Source organism: Hypanus sabinus, chromosome 6, assembly GCF_030144855.1.
Source record: "Hypanus sabinus isolate sHypSab1 chromosome 6, sHypSab1.hap1, whole genome shotgun sequence".
Taxonomy (NCBI): Eukaryota; Metazoa; Chordata; class Chondrichthyes; order Myliobatiformes; family Dasyatidae; genus Hypanus; species Hypanus sabinus.
The window spans coordinates 128092988-128115167 of NC_082711.1; the positions used below are offsets into that span (position 1 = coordinate 128092988).

The following is a 22180-nucleotide window of genomic DNA, read 5'->3' on the forward strand; positions in this document are numbered from 1 at the left end:
TGAAGACTGAGGTCTCTGAGCTTCTTGAGTTTGGAGGGAACTGTAGTCCAAGAACAGCATTCTCACATAAGCATTTGTCTTCTGCAGGTGTACAGCTGTAACTATTGCATTAGTCTTTACTGTGGAAGACACTAGCAGTATGGTGGAAGCTCCTGGTGTCAGGGTCATGAAGTGTGTGAAGTTACCATTCCTAGGGAGAAAGTTTTTTGGTAACTGAGAGGTCTGAAAGTAGTTAAGTCACTTGGGCCAGATGGACTACTACACCCTATGGTTCCGAAAGAGGTGGCTGAAGAGATGGTGGAGGCATTAGTTATGATCTTTCAAGAACCACGAGATTCTGGAATGGTTCTGGAAGACTGGGAAACTGCAAATGTCACTCCAGTCTTCAAGAAGGGAGAGAGGCTGAAGAAAGGAAATTATAGGCCAATTAATCTGACCCCAGTGGTTGGGAATATGTTGGAGTGAATTGCTAAGGATGTGGTTTCATAAGGCACATGATAACATTTATGTAAGTTTGTGATCATGCACTTTGGTAGAAGAAATGAGAGGGTAGACTATTCTCTAAATGGAGAGAAAATACAAAAATCTGAGATGCAAAGGGACTTGGGAGTCTTTGTGCAGGATTCCCTAAAGGTTAATTTGTGCATTGAGTCTGTGCAGTGAGGAAGGCAAATGCCATGTTCACATTCTTTTCAAATATAAAAGCAAGGATGTAATGTTGAGACTTTTTTCAAGCATTGGTGAGGCCTCAGTTGGGAGTATTGTGAGCAGTTTTGGGCCCCTTATGATGTGCTGAAACAAAGGATGTTCACAAAAATGATTCCAGGATTAAAGTGCTTGTCATACGAAGAGCGTTTGATGGCTCTGGGCCATTCAGAAATGAGGATGGCCTAATTGAAACATTGAGTGGTGAAAGACCTTGACTGAGTGGATGTGGAGCGGATGATATCTATAGTGGGAAATTCTAAGACCAGAGGACACAGCCTCAGAATAGAGGGGTGTCCTTTTAGAACAGAGATTATGAGGAATTCTTTAGCGAGAGAGTGGATTTCATTGCCACAGGCAACTGTGGAGGCCAAGTCTCTGTTTACAAAAGGCAGATTTTTGACTGGTCAGGGTATGAAGGGATATGGGGAAGTCGGGAGGGGGGAAGATAGGAGATTGGGGCTGAGAGGTAGAATGGATTAGCCATGATGAAATGGTGGAGCAGATTTGATTCACCAAATGGCTTAATCCTGATGCTATATCTTATGGCATTATGGTAAGAATTGATTATTTGAAGGTTAAACTATCACATCTGCCACACTCTCACCTTTTACTTTGGTTGTCCTTGGCCCAGTTTGATTCCTTCTACAGCTGTTTCTGTTTCAGTTAATCAGTTTAGTTCATTCAACCAATTGGCATCCTGTTTGTTTTCTATGTTAATCATGCACTGTGCGGTATACTTACAAATTAATCAAGTTTTTATTTGAAAAGTGGTCTTACATATTGTTACTTTAACAAAATACAAATATTTCTCTGTACCATTAATTTTGTTTGAAAATGAATATTTGGAAATCTAAAACTTCATCTTTTCTACTGACACACTAATGCAGAAGACAAAAAATAAACATCTAAAACGAAATTATATAAAAAAATTAGGGTCCCTAAGACTTTTGCATAGTACTTATATGAATGAGGACTTGGGAAATTTAGAAATTTAAGGGGCAAGTGGTTCATTTTTAAACACTTCTTGTGGTTGAAGTCCCAAAGTTAGTCCAAAGCCCTTCAGGAGTAAAGTTTGGGACATATGTACACAGGACTAGAGGTTCTTCTACAAACTGCAAATAACTATTCACTTGAAATTAGGAACTGATTTTTGTTACCTAAGTTGTTATGATTTGCAGAGATATATACAAGAAAAACAAGAGGTTGTCATGAGAATGGTGGGCTGTTTCTGTGCCCTCTGGCTCTGTGACACTGTCAACATGAATAATAGGTACATTCTAGCTGAGTAATGGAAAAGCCTCGAAGGCTAAATGGCCTATGCCTATGTTCCCAGGGTAAATTTCAATACATGCAAAGTCCTGATTGTTCCCTTTTACTCCTCCCTCATACTTGGGCAGTAGAATTTTACACTGAATGACATTAATTTGGATAAAAGCAAAACACACCATGTTTAAATAAATAAAGATTATAATTAGATTTACAGTTTATAAGTTATGAATGTCAAACTTCAACAATTTCAACAAACCTATTTTTTACAATATTGGATATAAAGAAAAATTTACTTGACTTTCAAATTACAAATGAAGACAAACAAGATGTAATTCAACAAGTTCTTCCCATAAGTTATTATGCACAAAGATAACTGCACCCAAAAAAAGCAGGTGTTCACAACTCCACTGGAGCTTTTCAGAGTTTGGTTTTGTTGCAGATAGGAAACATGGAACAAAGTAACCCAACATTATGTCCGGTTATATGGTGAATGAAACTACAATATTTTACAAATATGATCTTTTTCACATGAATACACCAGCTTAAGGGCTGTTCATGACTCTGCAAACTGCCATTAAGCAAACCTTTGGCTTTATAAAACCTTTTTAAGTATTCTGCAAGATCAAGTAGGAGGTTACATTTTTGATCACTATTGGTCCTCGATTCAGAGTCCTGCCTGCTGGAAGACTCAACTAATTCTACTTCTGTTTTAAAAAGAATATTTCAAATGTTCCTATCCAAAAGCAGGCCTTCTTTAAAAAATATAAGAGTTGCAGACCAGTTTTGACAGTAGTTCCCAATGGTACAACTGGTGTTCAGGACTTGCACTGATGCACATTTTAACAACAAACTTCCGGTCTTCTGAATCCATTTTAACTTCCAAAGCTTTTAAATGACACACTATTACAGATATTAGAGGCACAAATTAGGTAAGCACAAGACAACTCATTATTCATCCAAAGAGCCAATACAGTTCAAATTCATCTCCATATCTACATCAACATATCTAATGATAGATGTGACTTCTTCAAATTTCCCACTGGATGAGGAAACCTGAAAACCAACTGCTAGAAAAGTACAGAAAAGAAATAGTTTGGTCCCAAAAGCAGGCAGTTCATGGCTGTCAACAGTCGACAGCATGCACTCAATTAAAATAATTTGGCACAATAAAAGAAAATTAAATATAAAAGCTGGAGCAATTGTATTCTTTTGGTATTTATATTAATGAATTCTAACTAGAGTTATTGACGTCTTAGTGGCAAAAGCTCAGAGTTTTTCAGCATCCATAGATATACAGCATTAAAAAATCTCAACCGAAAGTAAGAAAACCCAACATACAATAAAAATATCAGCTTCAATTAACTGAAAGTACATAGCTCTGAAATGGTTAGTGGCTCTGAGTTTCAATTTAGTATATGCCCAGAGTGAGACAACGGTAACTTGCACTAAAACATACAACTTTGGGCTTTGTACTGAAAAAATGTAATAAGCATCTATTGTCATTTCTAATAGCAGAAAAGAGGTCATGGGTAAAAGGAGAGAAAGAAAGAAAGGGCTAGGCAACCGAGGAAGATGAAGGCACAAAAGGAGAAGCAAGGGGAGTTACTTGGCAGGAGGGCAATTTGATCAAGAAGATTGCAGTAGAAATGGAAGAGAGACAGTAATAAAACTGTAAGGGAGACGTACACACAGCTGGTGTGAGAAAATGATGGACATACAGAAGAGGGGTTGATGAAAAGACTTAGGAGCTCAATAGTAAATGATATTGGGGATATAGTTGATTGTACTTATTCATATTAAAATGAACAAGATAATATTTTTCAGTAAAGCTTTTGAGTTTAAATGTTGTATAACCCATTCCCATCATCTCTATTATTTATGCTACCGAACAGATTTTTTTTTAAATCGGATTTCTGATGTTGTTCTGTTTCTTATCCAATTTCTCCTAGAGAGTTCAGTAGGAATAAAAAAAGGAAAATTTTTTAAATTTTCTGTTATAGAAAATGATGGATTGGATCTAAATACGAATAAACTCTTCTTGGGACTTTGATGGCACAGAACTACTATGCAGCACCAATGACTTTTGGGACTGTCTGGTAAAGGAAGCTATTGAAATAAAACTAGAGAAAAAGAATTTTACCAAAAACAAAGGTCTTGCTCTAAGTAATAACTGAAATTCCATTGTAATCAAAGAGGAGAGCAGAAGCCTGATTGGATGAGGACTAATCAATCAGCAGGGACGGACTATGGGTGTATAAGTACCACTGGACTAGACATATCCAGGTATCAAATCTGAAGAAGATGGCAGAGTTTGTCAACAAAACTTCAGTTATATCTAAATACCAATACCTGGCTGGAAGCCTGAGAAGGGTTTATTTGTCATGTAAACCATAGAGCACTAGATCCTTTTTCACACAAGAGTCCACAGTTAATCTATACATTATAACAGTTTCTGACATTACAGAATATAAATAAAATGAATGGCATCACATACTTCAATTATAACATTTAAGATCTATAAGATTAAGAGATGTTCTAAAGTTTTCAAGTGCACTGTTTACGTCATTGTCTAAAGATATCTGACTCTTAAGAAACTGCCACTGCAGACTAAAAAATAAACAACAAAAATTAGACTTTTCTTTTTAAAACTGAAGATTACAGCAGAACCAAACCTGAAAAGCACCTGTATAAATCCATGTAGGTAGTGCATGTGTCTGTCATAAACAAATAAATTATATACAGAGAATCACAGATATATTCCTGCAGCAATATCAATGGCTCAATTCAAAAGCAGCAGCTCTTTTCAGAAGGAAAAAAAAATCAAATCTTAAGTCAAGTTATATCTTGCAGAGAAATATGTGAAATAGTCACAATGCCAGTGCCGCAAAAAGCCTGCTAACTTTTCCCTCAGGCTTTCATCTTATTTATCCCACTGAACTAAACTGTAGTTCTAAATTCCCAGATCAAAATATTAACAGTAATCACTTTAATTGTATGGTTCTTGCCTTCATATAAAACTGCTTCCCTTGTATCTTCCAGGGTTTCTATATTACACGCTGCTGAGGTGCAGATAAGCTGGTTTAAAGTTGAAAAATACACATTGATTCAACACAGTAAATAAAAATTTTGCCTTTTCAGGAAGGATGAAAGACCAAATAATATTGTGCAAGCTCTCTAGCTTCCAATGTGCACTGAGAGACTCGGCGAACCTGCACCCTTTAGCTCCTTTAAGACTGCAGACAATTTGCAGAGCTATAAAGTGACAGACATCTACCAGCAGCCTGTGATAATTTTAAGATAATGATGTACATATATTGCAATTCTTGAAAAGCCACAAAATTATGAACTTCTTTGGTGCAACTTTTTCTGAAAACCATCTCTGCAGCTCTTTCTCTGCAAGAGCTTTATTTCAATAGGATAGCTTTGCTCAATCCTACACCAATAATTATGATAAGCTGCTGAACACTTCCCCTGATTGGGGGTCTTGGGAAAGAGGTAGAAGTTTAGAGTGGGGATTGGAAAATTATGAAACTGGAATTTGTTGCGGGAGGATTTCAAGAAAATAAGCTCAGTAATGGTCTGGGAAACTATTTCATGGCTCAGGCAGGTTGTGCAGGATAGCTGGTAAGTAGACAAACAATGAAAGCACCACCTTCAGCAGCAGAATCAGGGGCTCTCTTCAGAGGATGTGGCACGACAAGCATGAAAGGTAGGTTAGAGGAATACATGTAGAGGGTATTACACCAGCAGTTAGTGGTGAAGAGATCTAGGAGAAATAGAGGCCAGGAGGAGAGATTCAGTTGGATCAAGAATAGCAGAAAAGGCCCACAGTCTGAAGGTACCTGGCCAAAGAAATGGATGCAGAGGCAGCATTAGAGCTCAGCTTCACAGCAGGCTTAGAATTCACTGAGATGGAGACTTAAAGAGTTGAAACTGAGTCCTTGGCTGAAGACAAGTTATTAGGAATAGACGGAGGGGAAGATCAGAAGTGGTAATGAACACATTGCACAAACCAAGAGAAATATGAAGGGATGAAATATCTAGGGTATTCGAGTTCAAGAGTTACTGAAACTATTGCTTTACAGAGCACCTTTATTCTGTCTGCACAGGAATCCCAGTGACCTGCCACTTTTATCTTCATCACACACTGTGCAACGAAGCTCACAGAAGAGCATCTCACATTCCACCTGTCCTACAGGACTGTGATTTCAGACCTGGCCCTGTCCATTCTTTGTACCTTAAAACATTTAAATTACAACTTCTCCAAATACTGTGATAGATCATTATGAGGCATTAGCTCCCTCTTTCCTTCCCTCCTTTCCCTAAAAGGCTACTTTCCCTGTTAAGTACTTCTAGCATTTTTGGCTTCACTTCAGATTTTCAGCACCTGTTACATTTATGCTTTTTAATGGCTGCCTCATACTTTGCAAATGTTCATAATTCTAAAATGTTCCCTAAATTCTAATATATAAATTTCTCCAAGCTCTGTGTTCAGTATAATTGCTGGTAAACCAACACAGACCAAGAGAAAAACACCCTTGGTGCCAGTGAACAGCCCATGTCTAACAGGTAGTACAGATACATTCACAGTGGACCATTTCATAGGAGAACTGAGCAAACAGTCCAACCAACCCCACTCCATCATTACGTGCACAGTTACCCTGATACAGGAGAGCACCTGACAGTGATGGAAGAATCAATAACAAACTGAAACTGTGAGAACAACATCAATGTAAATGTTGGTGACAAAAATCATCAAGCAGCTTCTGCTCATTTTATGTCCTTAAAAAAAGATTGTCAAGGCAACAACCAGCTGTGGAAGAGTTTTAACAGTGTAATTCCTTCACAACTACTCTCCAAAGAAAACATCTGGAACTAAATCTAATCATTTGTATTTTTAGAATACGATTGACCATTAACCATTGGTGACAAATGCTGGTCTAGCTCAGTTCTACAATTACATTAACCAAGCATCACACTCCAAAGATCTCTTCTCACTGCTGCATACTTTGCAGTGTGACACTGGCTTGCAGCAAACTGCCTGATGTCCAAATCAATGCAAGCTCAGAGCATGTTCAAGAAGAACATTTCTGTCTTGGTAATATTCCTCATTCCAGATCTGGTCCAAGCAACTGCTTTGTCCACTGCTCTCCAGGCTGTTCACATAAGGCTTTTGCAACTTAAACCAATTAACAATAATTGCCAATGAGCAGAGGGCTCACCCACTGCAATTTTATATAGATTGCTCTCAAACAATTCAAGAGACTAAAGAATCCATTGCTTAGAGGTAAAGTTGTCATAGTACACTTATTTGGGAAGAGTAATGGGGGGGGGGGCAACTACAACAATGGCTGTACACCCAGGCTGTTTCCTAGTACGGTGGGTTTTTAGGCACTGTTTAGCTCACTATCAGGATCTAATGAGTTGTGCATGTTTCATCATATTAGAACTGTATTCCACACTGCTTTCACTCATCATCTTATATTGTACTGAGGCTGGATCTGTTCTTAGGCATCTCCTCTCCCAAAGAGACTGAGCCAAAAACTAACACTCCAGTCCACCCAGAACAAAGGATATTAGCAAAATAGAATAAGCACCCTATATCATGCATCTCATCCCAATCCATATTTAAAACAAAGCCACTTGAATTTTTCCTGAATGCTATTTAGTTAATTAAGTGATTCAAGAGTGCAAAATATTTTTTAAAAAGAACACATCTTTTAACAGGCTGGATTTCTAGGACTCATTTGTCATCAAGGACAATAACTGGCATTACCATGGTGTGATTAAAAAATGTTTGGGTGAGGTTAATGCAAGGGGTACAGATTTTGGAGACAAGCTTTCACATTTCATAGGATTTCATAGGATGCAAAAAGCAGTACACATTTCATAGGATGCAAAAAGCAGTAAAGAACAAATGTAACTGTTTTCAAATGACTGGAACTAATTAGAAATTGTTCACCCAATAGTTCAAAAATAGCCTTAAAAGTTGGTCATCTGAGAACAGTCTCCAGTAGGATGCCCACAACAGAGATGGGATTCTCACAGCAGAGATTGGGGTGTGTCAGATGGGCACTTGTGGCCAATGAGGCAAAACTTTCTTCTTCATTCTTTGCTCTCAGTCACTACTGATAATAGCACAGTGATGTCATCAGGTTTGCCACCTAAAAAAGAAATTATGTTCAAAATGCAGAATTATTGACAGAGGTAAATAATATCGTGGTAGTTATCTGAATATCATTAGTCTCACAAGCTGATTGAATGATGTTTAAAGGAAGCTAGAAAATTATTCTGATGATTTTTTAAATTTCTTTCATAGATGTGGATACCAGTGGCAAAGCCAGCTGTCAACTTTGAATGTCATCGGAAATAAGTATTTTCTGAATCATTTCAAAGGGCAATTTATAAGCAAATATATTGTTGAATCTGGAGTCACCTTTCTGCCAGAGCACATTGTGGGACAGTCTTCATTTAGAGTCATAGTACAGCACAGAAACCCTTTGGCCCATCTAGTTAGTTCATGTTGAACCATTAAAACTGCCTGCTCCCATACCTGCACCAGGACCATACCATCCAAACTCCTCTTAAACATTGAAATCGAGCTGCATGTTCCACTTGTGCTGGCAACTCATTCTTGCAGGACATCATACAACCAAATGAGTGTTAAAACATGTACAAACATAGTTTTATTCTCTGTTATAAGACTACCGAACCTCACAATCTACCTCATTATGACCTTGCATCTTATTGTCTACCTGCACTGCACTTTCTTTGTAACTGAAACATTTTAATCTCTATTCTGTTACTGATTTCCCTTGTTCTACCTCAACACACTGTGTAATCAATTGATCTGCACAAATAGTATGCAAAGCAAGCTTTTTAATGTGACAAATCAATTCCAATAGCATACAGGTCAACCACCTCGAATCTGGCAATCAGTAATCTGGTTCCACTGCTGGTTCACATTATTTTTGCAACCAAATTTCAAATATCCTGCATTGCTGCATCAACCTGCCACCACTGTTTTGTCGGCACTGTTAGCAGAATCAGCTGTTGGCACAATTTTTTAAAAAAGCAACTTGTTTCTCTGCGTTATTCTGCATTTATTTTTAATAACCTGCACTATCTTGCCCTAGAAATGACTTCATTGAATAAAGGAAGTACTTCTAATGGTGTAAAGCCATAAGAAATACTTCCTTTGAGGAAGATAAGGTGTAAGTTCTGAAAAAACTTGACAATGGTGTATTTGTGAAAAGCATATGCAACTTGTACAACATCGGCTTTTCCACAGTTTATGATACAAAGATACAAAGTGGATAGTTTAAGGGAATGGGCAAAGAAGTGGCTAATGAAATGCAAAGGTGAAAAGTGTATGGTCATGCACTTTGGTGGAAGAAATAAACGGGCAGACTATTATTTAGATGGGGAGATAATTCAAAATGCAGATCAAAGGAACTTGGGAATCCTTTTGCAGAATCCTGTAAAGATTATTCTCCAGGTTGAGTTGGTGGTGAAGAAGGCGAATGCAATGTTGGCATTCATTTCTAGTGTTATAGAATATAAGAGCGGGGATGTGATGTTAAGGGTCTATACAGCACTCGTGAGATCACACTGTGTGCAGTTTTGGGCTTCTTATTTTAGAAAGGATATACTGACATTGGAGAGGGTTCAGAGAAGATTCACGAGAATGATTCCAGGAATGAAAGGATTACCGTATGAGGAACGTCTGGCAGCTCTTGAGCTGTATTCCCTGGAGTTCAGGAGAATGAGGGGGGATCTCATAGCAACATTCCAAATGTTGAAAGGCTTGAACAGATTAGATATGGAAAAGTTATTTCCCATGGTGGGACTCCAGGACAAGAGGACGACTTCAGGATTGAAGCACATCCATTTACAACAGAGTTGCAGAGAAATTACTTTAGTCAGAAGGTGGTAAATCTGTGGAATTTGTTGCCTTGAGCGGCTACGGAGACAAAGTCATTGGGTGTATTTAAGGCAGAGATAGATAGGTTCTTTATTAGCCAGGGCATCAAAGGGTATGGGGAGAAGGCAGGGGAGTGGGAATGACTGGAAGAATTAGATTAGCCCATGATTGAATAGTGGAGCAGACCCGATGGGCCAAATGGCCTACTTTTGCTCCTATATCTTATGGTCTTAAAAAGAAAAGTTGTTCCAGTTCTTTGCTGACAGTGAATCAAAAACACAGATCTGTGTAAGAAAAATAATAAAAGTTGGAAGATGGTCACAACTAGATAAAGTCCTCATAAAGTGGTTGATACTCCACATCACAAAGGCATATAACTGTCAGCAGAGATGGTGAAAGAACAAGCTACATTATTTCTAGAAGAATTAGGACTGGATGATGAGTGTGATTACAGTGATTTCAGCATTTCAAGCAGCGACATGGCATAAAATTTCGTGCAGTGTGTGGTGAAAAATGGTCAACAGATAAGGAAGCAGCTATTGAGTTCACTATGTTAGTTTCTGATGAATACTTAAGACCCAAGCAGATCTACAATGTGGACAAAACTGTCTTATATTAACTCCTAGTAAAGAGAAATGTTTAGGGTATCTACCTGCTACAGAACTGTACATCATTAATTCAATCCATTGTCAAGTGATAATGAGGTGATCATCAAGTGGGTTAGAGGTGTTTATTTATTTAATCCTAACCTAATCACCTGTGGTTCGGCAAAATCACTATTTCGGCACTGCTCAGGTCCCAATCATTCTGGATTTGTAATAGTCAACCTGTACTGCCTCATTACTGGCGCCACTTTCTAAGTAACAAAAATTTAAATAAGCTGTTGCTGTGGAATTCAAATCCCTGTTTCTTGATCAATATTTGAGACTACTGCATTAACTTCACAAAGATACTACTGGAACTTTAGTCAGTAACTGAGCCAAAACGTTTGCTGCCTGCAAACTCAGAGCAACAGCAGTAGAGCAGGAAGTCAATTGCGCTTCTCCTTTGGAAATCAGAGCACAAAGACAGGAATTTCAGGCCAGTATGTTCACACTGTCCTATTCCGGCAGCACCAAGCTTACCGTGCTTCCCTGCTCTTTCTATATATGTAATATCTTGCTTGGAAAAAATTCATTGAAGACAAACAAAAAACAAAATGCAAAAAGTCAACTCAAATAGCCACTGTAGCATATATAAAACAACAACTCAAAGCACCACCACACAAAAAGTCTATACTTCCCTTCCAGATTATGAGGTATCCAGATTGTGGAATGCTGACTGATCTATGAGTAAATCAGAGCATCTCTATTTCCCCTCTTATCACTGCATGTGTACATTTCAGCAAAGTTGGGAAGTTGACAAGTTATTCATGAAGCCCATGAAGTTATACAGGAGGGCTAAAAGAAAGGCATAAGATTGCTCAAGCAGACAAGGTGAAGGAGAATCCGAAGGGCTTTCAGATATACTAAGAGCAAAAAGACAGAAAGGGTCAAAATTGGTGCCCTGGAAGATCAGAGTGGTCATCTATGCATGGAGCCAAAAGAAATGGGGGAGATCTTAAATGTTTTTTTTTCATCACTATTTTATTCGGGAGACAGAAACAGAAATTATAGAAGCAAGGCAAGGCAGCAGTGAAGTCATGGACTGCAAACTGATTACAGAGGAGGTGGTGTTTGCTGTCTTAGTGTGGCTAAATCCCTAGGGCCTAACAAGGTGTTCCCTTGGTCCCTGTGGGAGGCTAGTGTAGAGATTGCAGGGACCCTTGCAAAGACATTTAAAACATTTTTAGCCATGGTCAAGGTACCAGAGCACTGGAAAATAGCTGATGTTCTGTTGCTTAAGAAAGGCTCTAAACACAAAGTACACTGCAGATGCTGTGGTCAAATCAACACATACAAACAAGCTGAATGAACTCAGCAGGTCGGGCAGCATCCGCTGACTGCTCCTTTCAACGGATGCTGCCTGACCTGCTGAGTTCATCCAGCTTGTTTGTACGTATTGCTCTAAGAATAAGCTAGGTTATTACAGGCCAGTGAGCTTGACATCAGCAGTGGGTATTCTAAGGGACCTTTTATATAAATATTACAATTGATAGTGACTGATTAGGAATAGTGAACATTGCTTTGTGCATGGTAGGCACAATTAATCTAATTAATCTTATTGCATTTTTTGAGGAAGATACCTAAAAAGTTGATGAAGGCAAGGCAGTGGATAGTGCCTACATGGACTTCCGCAAGGCCTTTGACAAAAGTCTGCTTGAGAGGTTGGGTAAGAAAGTTCAGTCACTTGGCATTCAAGATAAGGCAGTATATTGGAATAGACACTGGTTTCGTGGGAGAAGCTAAGAGAGTGGTAGTAGATGGCTGTCTCCCTGACTGGAGGCATGTGACTAGTGTTGTGCTGCAAGGGTCAGTGCTGGGTCCATTGTTGTCAGCTATATCAACAACAATCTGGGTGACAGTGTGGTAAACTGGATCAGCAATTTTGTGGATGACACAAAGATTGGGTGTGAAATGGGAAATGAAGAAAGACTATCAAAGCTGGCAATGGGATCTGGAATACCTGGAAAAATGGGATGAAAGATGGAATTTAATGCAGACAAGTGTGATGTTTTGCACTTTTGGAGGACAAACCATGGTAAGAATGTGGTAGAACAAAGGGGTCTCGGAATACAGTTCAATAATTCCTGAAAGTGGCATCACAGGTATATAGGGTCGTAAAGAAAGCTTCTGGCACATTGGCCTTCATAAATCAAAGTACTGTATTGGGGTGTTACGTAGACATTACTGAGGCCTGATTTGGAATAGTGTGTGCAGTTTTGGTCACTGCCCTACAGGAAATATGTCAGTAGATTGAAAGAGTGCAGTGAAATTTACAAGAATGTTGTCAGGACTTGAAGAACTGAGTTATAAGGAAAAGTTGAATAGATTAGGATTTATTCCCTAGAACATAGAGGAATGAGGGGAGATTTGAGAGAGGTATACAGAATTATGTAGGGTAAATGCAAGCAATCTTTTTCCACTGAAGGTGGGTGAGACTGTGCTTTATGACTCTATTACCACAAGAGCAGAACATGTCAATAATACAAATAGTTCCGAATTTGCTTTGTCATAGATTTGATACTTGAAGTTAGCCATACAAACAACTAGGCTAAACTCAATTCTATTTCACGCAACAAATTGCAATAAAAAAGGATGTTCTGAAGAATCACATGAATGACTTCTCACTGTATGACCATAAATCCACAGCCAGAAACCTCTGCAGATCAATATGTCCCAGAATTTTATTTTGTTCACAGTAGCAAAGTGCTTACCTTGGACATTTAACCCGTTCTCACAGGCACGCTGTGCAAAAGGGGACATGTAGTTCGGATCATATGCTAGCTGCTGGGCTTGTTCTGCTATGTTCTGCACTGTTTCTTTCATGCTCTCATAATTAGAATCCTGTAACAAAACATCACCATCAAGTTGAATAAAATGATCTTTACAGCAATATTTATCCATAATAAAATTGTCTACACTGGTTATTTTGGTAAAAATGATTGGCTGACATAATTTATTGGACACAGTACATACTGCAATGACTTCCCTCCTGGAGAAGTTGTACGGGGAGAGACTCTCCTACAAAAAGTTAATTGCTGTCACACAGCCTTTCTTAATTTGAGTCACCTGTCAATGCCAAATGAATCCTGAATCCAACATGGAAAGCTCCAGCTGCATTGTCAGTCATGTTGATGTTTTTGATGAAAAGAAACATACTCTCATTATCTCCACACATAGGACCATTACCTATTGGTTCCATGCTAGAATCCAGCAAAGCAGACACATATATCCCATCCTCTTCTCAGTTCCCTTACCCCTCAGCCCATTAATTCTCACATGCCTACCAGCTTCCAGAAAGAGACAGAAAAGTACATGGACTGAGACCAATGGAAATAAACAATGAGCAAGTAACCAATCATTATATCATGCACAGTAAATGTAATTTACTTCCATTAGTGAAAATTGAAGTTCTTTTGTACATAACATGCAGCTATAAAACACCTAGCCTGCATAAGAGAACGCAATAGAAATTCCTTACACAATATGGTCCCCAATTGATGCGTGGCCAAGCGGTTAAGGCGTTCGTCTAGTGATCTAAAGGTTGCTAGTTCGAGCTGAGGTCGTGTGTGTATCCTTAAGCAAGGCACTTAACCACACAGGTGCCAAGCTGTATGGGTCCTAATGCCCTTCCCTTGGACAACATCGGTGGCATGGAGAGGGGAGACTTGCAGCTTGGGCAACTGCCAGTCTTCCATAAAAAAACCTTGCCCAGGCTTGCGCCCTGGAAAAACTTTCCAAGGCACAAATCCACGGTCTATCAAGATTAACGGAGGCCTATGCATCCCCAATATATCATACAAAATGGAAACAGTCCCTTAGACACAACTCATCAAATGTGTTGCTCAGTGAGCTAGTTCTATTTGACGGTATTTATCCTATAGCTCTCAGAACCTCTCCTGTCTGTATACTTACCTAGATGATGTGATGAAGATGGCTCGGACCCAAATACTGCAGTATCCGAGGCTGGGATCGAGACACGGTCTCAAACAGGATCAAGAAACTGAGCACAAAACAAACACTAGACGAAATCACTGGTAGGCTTACAGTTGAGTACTGAACCTATATTCAGGTGTTCCTTAGACAATTCTTGGACCCCAAAACATGAATATCAATTAACGTGACTTCTTAAGCACTTGAAGAGGCTGGGCCAGTTATCCATAATCCAGAGAGTTAGAGCATTTAAATCTCGAAAGCTGGCATGTTTGGCAGTGTCTTGTAACAGGAACATCTCCCCTATGACCAACACCTGACAGCCCTGGTTACTTGGAGAGGCAGCGATAGTGATCGTGGATGAGAGTCAGATCCAGGACATCTCTTTCTGGCACCCAGCACCATTCCTCCAGTCCAAATCACTCCGTCCACTAGGTATTGCCAACCACCTCGAACAGTATGAGTCTAAAACTCTTTTCACCGTGAAGATCCAATCCCCCTCGATAAACCAGGGTGGCAGCGGGGCCAATGGTGGTAGGGCTAAGAGTCTGTTGGAGACACATTTTAATTTAGAGATCGGGAAGGTAGGGTTGATCTTTAGGGTCTTGGGGAGCTGCAAGGTGTAAGCCACTGGGTTTACTTTCCTCAGGATCTTGGGCAAAGGGACCATTGAACTTGGGCGCCAACTTTCGAGATTCCACTTGGAGAGGCAAATCATGAGTGGACAGCCTGACCTTTTTCCCCAGGCTATAACTTGGGAACCAGACTTCTCCTCTGGTTTGTCTTGGTCTCTGCTCTCCAAGCCAGCAAAGTCTTTCTTGCCCTCATTGACTTCTCCTGGCAGCATTGGACAAGATCTTACAGACCATAAGGCATAGGAGCAGAATTAGGCTATTTGGCCCATCGGCCTGATCCTTTTATCCCCTCCTCAGCCCCACAACCTGGCCCTCTCCCTGTAACCTTTAATGCTGTGTCCAATCAAGAACCTATCAATCTCTGCCTTAAATACACCAACCACCTAGCCCCCACAGTTGCGTGAGATAACAAATTCCTCTGGCTACAGAAATTTCTCTGCATCTGTTTTAAATGGATGCCCTTCTATCCTGCAGCTGTGCCCTCTTGTCCTAAACCTCTCCATCATGGGAAACATCCTTTCCACATCTATTCTCTGGGCCTTTCAACATTTGAAAGATTTCAATGAGATACCCCATCATCTTTCTAAATTCCAGTGAGAGCAGACCCAGGGCTATCAAACTTTCCTCATATGAAGTACAATGTTGGAAAATGCATGGTCATGCACTTTGGTAGTAGGAATAAATGTGCAGACTATTTTCTAAAGGGGAGAAAATCCAAAAATGTGAGATGGAAAGGGACTTGGGATCCTTGTGCAGAACTCTTAAAGGTTAAACTGCAGGTAGAGTCAGTGGTGAGGAAGGCAAATGCAATGTTACCATTCATTTCATGAGGTCAAGAATACAAGAGCAGGAATGTGATGCTGAGGTTTTATAAGGCACCTTGAGTATTGTGAATTGTTTTGAGTAAGATTGAAGTGACATTTGCAATTTTCCAATCCTCTGGCACTATGCCAGAGTCCAATGATTTTTGAAAGATCATTACTAATGCCTTCACAATCTTTACCGCTAGCTGTTTCAGAATACTAGGGTGCAGGTCATCTGGTCTGGGTGACTTATGTACCCTTAGGTCTTCCAGCTTTTTGAGCACCTTCTCCCTTGTAATTGTAACTGCACTCAATTCTCTTCCTGCACACACTACAACATCAGGCACACTGCTCGTATCTTCCACAGTGAGGACTGATGCAGATTACTCGTTTAATTCATCTGCCATCTCCATGACCCCGTTATTACTTCTCCAGCTTCATTTTCTAGAGTTCCTATATCCACTCTCATTCCTCTTTTATTTTTACATACACGAAAAAGGTTTTACTTCGATATAGTTTGCTAGCTTGCTTTCATATTTCATCTTTCCGCTCCTAATGATTCTTTTAGTTGCTCTAAGTTTTTAAAAGCTTCCCAATCCTCTGTCTTCCCACTAATTCTTGGTTTGTTGCAAGCCTTCTCTTTTGCTTTTACATTAGCTTTGACTTCCCTTGTCAGCCATTGTTGAATTATTCTTCTATTTGAGTATTTCTTCGCTTTTGGAAAACATCTTTCCTGCACCTTCCTCAGTTTTCTCAGAAACTCACAGCATTGCTGCTCTGCTGTCATCCCTGCCAGCAAGTCCTGCTAATTTACTTTGGCTAGCTCAATCAGACAGAAAGACAGACTTTATTGATCCCGAGGGAAATTGGGTTACATTACAGCCGCAACAACCAAGAATAGTGAAGAAATACAGCAATATAAAACCATAAATAATTAAATAATAATGTTAATCATGCCGTGGAAATAAGTCCAGGACCAGCCTATTGGCTCAGGGTATCTGACACTCCGAGGGAGGAGTTGTAAAGTTTGATGGCCACAGGTAGGAATGACTTCCTATGACGCTCAGTGTTACATCTCCGTGGAATGAGTCTCTGGCTGAACGTACTCCTATGCCTATCCAGTATATTATGGAGTAGATGGGAGCATTGTCCAAGATGGCATGCAACTTGGACAGCATCCTCTTTTCAGAAACCACCGTCAGAGAGTCCAGTTCCACCCCCACAACATCACTGGCCTTACAAATGAGTTTGTTGATTCTGTTGGTGTCTGCTACCCTCAGCCTGCTGCCCCAGCACGCAACAGCAAACATGATAGCACTGGCCACCACAGACTCGTAGAACATCCTCAGCATCGTCTGGCAGATGTTAAAGGATCTCAGTCTCCTCAGGAAATAGAGACGACTCTGACCCTTCTTGTAGACAGCCTCAGTGTTCTTTGACCAGTCCAGTTTATTGTCCATTCGTATCCCCAGATATTTGTAATCCTCCACCATGTCCACACTGACCCCTTGGATGGAAACAGGGGTCACCGGTGCCTTAGCCCTCCTCAGGTCCACCACCAGCTCCTTAGTCTTTTTCACATTAAGCTGCAGATGATTCTGCTCGCACCATGTGACAAAGTTTCCCACCATCGCCCTGTACTCCGCCTCATCTCCCTTGCTGACGCATCCAACTATGGCAGAGTCATCAGAAAACTTCTGAAGATGGCAAGACTCTGTGCAGTAGTTGAAGTCCGAGTTGTAGATGGTGAAGAGGAAGGGAGACAGGACAGTTCCCTTTGGAGCCCCAGTGCTGCTGACCACTCTGTCTGACACACAGTGTTGCAAGCGCACGTACTGTGGTCTGCCAGTCAGGTAATCAATAATCCATGACACCAGGGAAGCATCCACCAGCATCACTGTCAGCTTCTCACCCAGCAGAGCAGGGCGGATGGTGTTGAACGCACTGGAGAAGTCAAAAAACATGACCCTCACAGGGCTCACTGGCTTGTCCAGGTGGGCGTAGACACGGTTCAGCAGGTAGACGATGGCATCCTCAACTCCTAGTCGGGGCTGGTAGGCGAACTGGAGGGGGTCTAAGTGTGGCCTAACCATAGGCCGGAGCTTCTCTAGAACAAGTCTCTCCAGGGTCTTCATGATGTGGAATGTCAATGCCACCGGTCTGTAGTCATTGGAGCCACTGGGGCGCAGCACCTTCTGTACAGGGACAAGGCAGGACGTCTTCCACAGCACAGGAACCCTCTGGAGACTCAGCCTCAGGTTGAAGACATGGTGAAGTACTCCACATAGCTGGGGGGCACAGGCTTTGAGCACCCTGGGGCTGACACCATCCAGGCCTGCAGCCTTGCTTGGGTGGAGACGTTTCAGCTGTCTTCTCACCTGTTCAGCCCACCGTGGTGGTTTCAGGTATGGGAGGGGTGTAGTCACGAGAGCAGGGTGGGGGCTGCGAGGAGGGGTAGGAGGGGAGAGTGGAGTATGTGTTGGTTGGGGGCCAACATCAGATGAACCATGTGGGGGATGGGCCGAGGCCACAGTGTCAAATCTGTTGTAGAACAGGTTAAGTTCGTTGGCCATGTCCACACTGCCTTCAGCTCCTCTGTTGCTAGTTTGCCGGAACCCAGTGATGGTCCTCATCCTACTCCAGACCTCTCTCATACTGTTCTGCTGGAGTTTCCACTCAAGCTTCCTCCTATACCTGTCTTTAGCCTCCCTGATCTTGGCTTTCAGGTCCCTCTGTATTGTCCTCAGCTCCTCCCTATTTCCATCTCTAAACAGCCTCTTTTTAGCGTTCAGGATGTCTTTAATGTCCTTTGTTACCCATGGCTTGTTATTTGATAACAAAGGACAGTTCTTGCCAGAACATTGCAGTCCTCACAGAAGTTAACGTAACCAGTGATGCACTCTGTGAGCCCATCAATGTCCTCTCCATGTGACTCACAGAGTGCCTGCCAGTCAGTCACCTCAAAACAACCCTGGAGTGCCTCATAAGCCGCCCCCGACCATTTCCTCACTGACCTCGAGGTTGCAGGTTTACTCTTCACCAGAGGCACGTAGCAGGGTTTGAGATGCACCAGGTTGTGACCTGACCTTCCCAGTGGTGGAGGGGAGAGGAGCTGTATGCATCCTTAACGTTAGCATACATCAAGTCCAGGGTCCTCTCCCCTCTGGTTGTACAGCTCACATACTGCGTGAAGTTGGGCAGTGTTCTAGCCATGGTAACATGGTTGAAGTCCCCCGAGATGGTAATGAGGACACTCGGGTGCTGGGTTTGTAGTCCGGCTATGACGGTGTGAATGCTGTTACATGCCGATGTCGAGTTGGCAGAGGGAGGGATGTACACAACAACCACAATTGCATGTGAGATTTCCCTTGGCAAATAATATGGCCTGAGTCCAACAGCAAAAAGTTGAATATCCGGGCTACAGACACGTTTCTTGATCGTAACATGACCAGGATTGCACCATTTGTTGTTAACCAGAACAGCAAGCCCCCCTCCTTTACGCTTACCGCTCTCAGTGCAATTCCGATCGGCCCGAATGGTCTGGAAGCCCTCTATGGAAACGTTTTGGTCGGGTATGTCCTCGTGCAGCCACGTTTCAGTAAAACACATAACACTGCTCTCCCGATATGTCCTCTGACTCCTGTCTAGCGCTGACAACTCATCCATTTTATTACCCAGCGATCTCACATTGCCCATAATGAGAGAGGCGACACACGGCTTATAACTCCTCTTCTCCGTAAGTCTCTGTTGTCTCGTCCCGGTCCTCCTCCCTCGCCTTTTTGACCCCCCTCTGCATCCTCTGTGTGTTTTTTTCCAGATTTCAGCAGGGGTATCCGCCACTCTGTTCACTAAACTGGCCGGCTTAAGCACGATCAGCTGGTCCCTGGAATAAACAATGTGACCATGCTGCTGCTGCGCTAATGAGACGTGTCCGAATGTAAATATTTCCAGTGCTAAAAACTAGAATAAAACTCTCTCCACCAGCATGTTAGAGAGGGTGCAGCTTCGACGTGTTACCGTGAAAGAAAAAAATACAACAAATAATATAAGTAAGAAAACTAGTCGGAGCGGCTGTAACAGGCTGCGTGCATGGCCGGCGCATGCACACAATCCTCTTTCATACAATCCTCTTTCATACCACTGTAATTTCCTTTACTCCACTGAAATACTGCTATGTCAGACTTCACTTTAGTAGTCAAGTTTTACTTAATCATGTTGTGATCACTGCTCCTAAGGGTTCTTTTACCTTAAGCTCCTTAATCACCTCTGGTTCGTTACTCAACGCCCAATACAGTATAGCTGATCCCCTAGTATGTTCAATGACAAACTGCTCTAAAAAAAACCATCTTGTAGGCATTCAATAAACTTTCTCTCTTGAGATCCATTACCAACCTGATTTTCCAATCAGCCTGCATGTTAAAATCTCCCATGTCTTCCATAACATTGCGGTTTTGACACACCCTTTTTATTTCCCGTTGTAATCTGTGGTCCACATCCCAGCTACTGTTGAGAGCCCTGTATATAACTGCCATCAGAGTCCTTTTACTCTTGCAGTTTTTCAACTCAACCTACAAGGATTCAATATCTTCCAATCCTATGTCACATCTTCCTATTGCTTTGATGCCATTCTTTACCAGCAGAGCCACACCTCCTACTCTGCCTGCTTTCTTATCCCTCTGATACAACATGTAACCTTGGACATTCAGCTCCCAACTACAACCATCCTTCAGCTGCGATTCAGTGATGGCCACAATCTATAATAATGCAACAAGTTCATCCACCCTATTTCTTATGCTCCATGCATTGAGATATAACACTTTGGGTATTGTATTTGTTACCCTTTTTGATTCCCTATGTATATGACATCCTGCTGGTTGCAATCATCTACCTGCTCTTCCTGACACTCTAACTGCACGCTATCTGTCCCATCTTGTGCCCCTTCACTTTCATTCCCACACCCCTGCCAAATTAGTTTAAAACCTGCCCACAAGCATATTGGACCCCCTCAGGTTCAGGTGCAACCCATCACTTTTGTACAGGTACCTCCTACAAAGGGAGATCGCAATGATCCAAGAACCTGAAGCCCTGCTGCACGGACCCCAACCTTGGTTTCTTGTTCCAGAAAGAGAGGTGGAGGATAACCACTCTGGCAATTGAACGGCAACATTCCATGCGCCAAGTACTGTAAGGTGTGTGGCCAACCTCTGCCCGCATCAGACCTTTCCGAGGCCAAGCATCTCAGGGTACGTTCTAAATCTTGGTTGGTTCCATCCGTCTGGCCGTTGCCCCTATCAGTTTACTGAAAGCCTTCCAGAAATGTGATGAGAAATGTGGCCTACGATCCGAGACAATAGGAACATAGAAAACCTACAGCACAATACAGGCCCTTTGGCCCACAAAGCGGCGCCGAACGTGTCCTTACCTCAGAACTACCCAGGCTTACCCATTGCCCACTAGTTTTCTAAGCTCCATGCACCTATCCAGGAGTCTCATTCAAGACCCTATCGTTTCTGCCTCCACCACCACCGACGGCAGCCCATTCCACACACTCGCCACTCTCTGTGTAAACAAACTTACCTCTGACATCTCCACTGTACCTACTTCCAAGCACCTTAAAACTATGCCCTCTCATGCTAGCCATTTCAGCCCTGGGAAAAAGCCTCTGACTATTGTTACGTATCCCGTAACTGAATAACTCACCAGCAAAGATAGAGAGGTCCGTTGGAGTCTGATGGCACTATTTTCAAACGTTTTATTCAAAAGGGGAGCACAAAAAGCAGGGTTAATACAAACATTCAAATCGTATATGTCAGTAAAACTCAATCTAAAACGCGGGTATAGCAATAATCATCATTATGAAATAATCCCGACGTTGTCTAGGGGATAATATATTGTCCGTTGGAAATATAAAAGTCACTCAGAAGTCTGCAGACTTTTGCCCTCCGGCTGGGTTTCACGTGTTTTAGAGGGATCGGTGAAAACGAAAAGAGAACTTGCCTGGGTCTTTACACAGCCACTCCGTTAAATCAGGGGAGCGTTGTTTTCCCCGTTGTTAATGTGAGGTCTTTCTCGGTATCATCAGCCACCCACTCCCTAGGCCAAAGGAGCTAGGAGCGCACGTGGTGTTGCACGGCTTCCAGCTTTCACGGGAGCGTTAAGCGATCGAGTTCTTCGGGAGCGTCTCTCTCTGGGGGTACCACCTCCTGCAGCCCTCTTTTATCTTTACCTGCTGAGTTGTGGCTGTCCATCAAAGTAGGGTGATGCAAT

At 41.7% G+C, this 22180-nt stretch overlaps 1 protein-coding gene across 2 annotated transcripts in view; it reads right to left on the bottom strand.

Annotated features, from left to right (window-relative positions):
* Positions 1–2157: 2157 nt before the first annotated feature.
* LOC132395819 (protein phosphatase PTC7 homolog) overlaps positions 2158–22180 on the bottom strand; it is a 143415-nt gene continuing 123392 nt past the window's right edge. Inside the window, exons 5-6 of one of the 2 annotated variants that reach the window (XM_059972906.1) lie at positions 13257–13386; positions 2158–8141 (exon numbers count right to left, since the gene is read on the bottom strand). In XM_059972906.1, coding sequence (XP_059828889.1) covers positions 8083–8141; positions 13257–13386 — 189 coding nt within the window. In that variant the 3' untranslated portion in view covers positions 2158–8082. Of the gene's footprint in view, positions 8142–13254; positions 13387–22180 lie in introns of those variants that run through there. The other variant, XR_009512756.1, reaches the window with a different exon arrangement.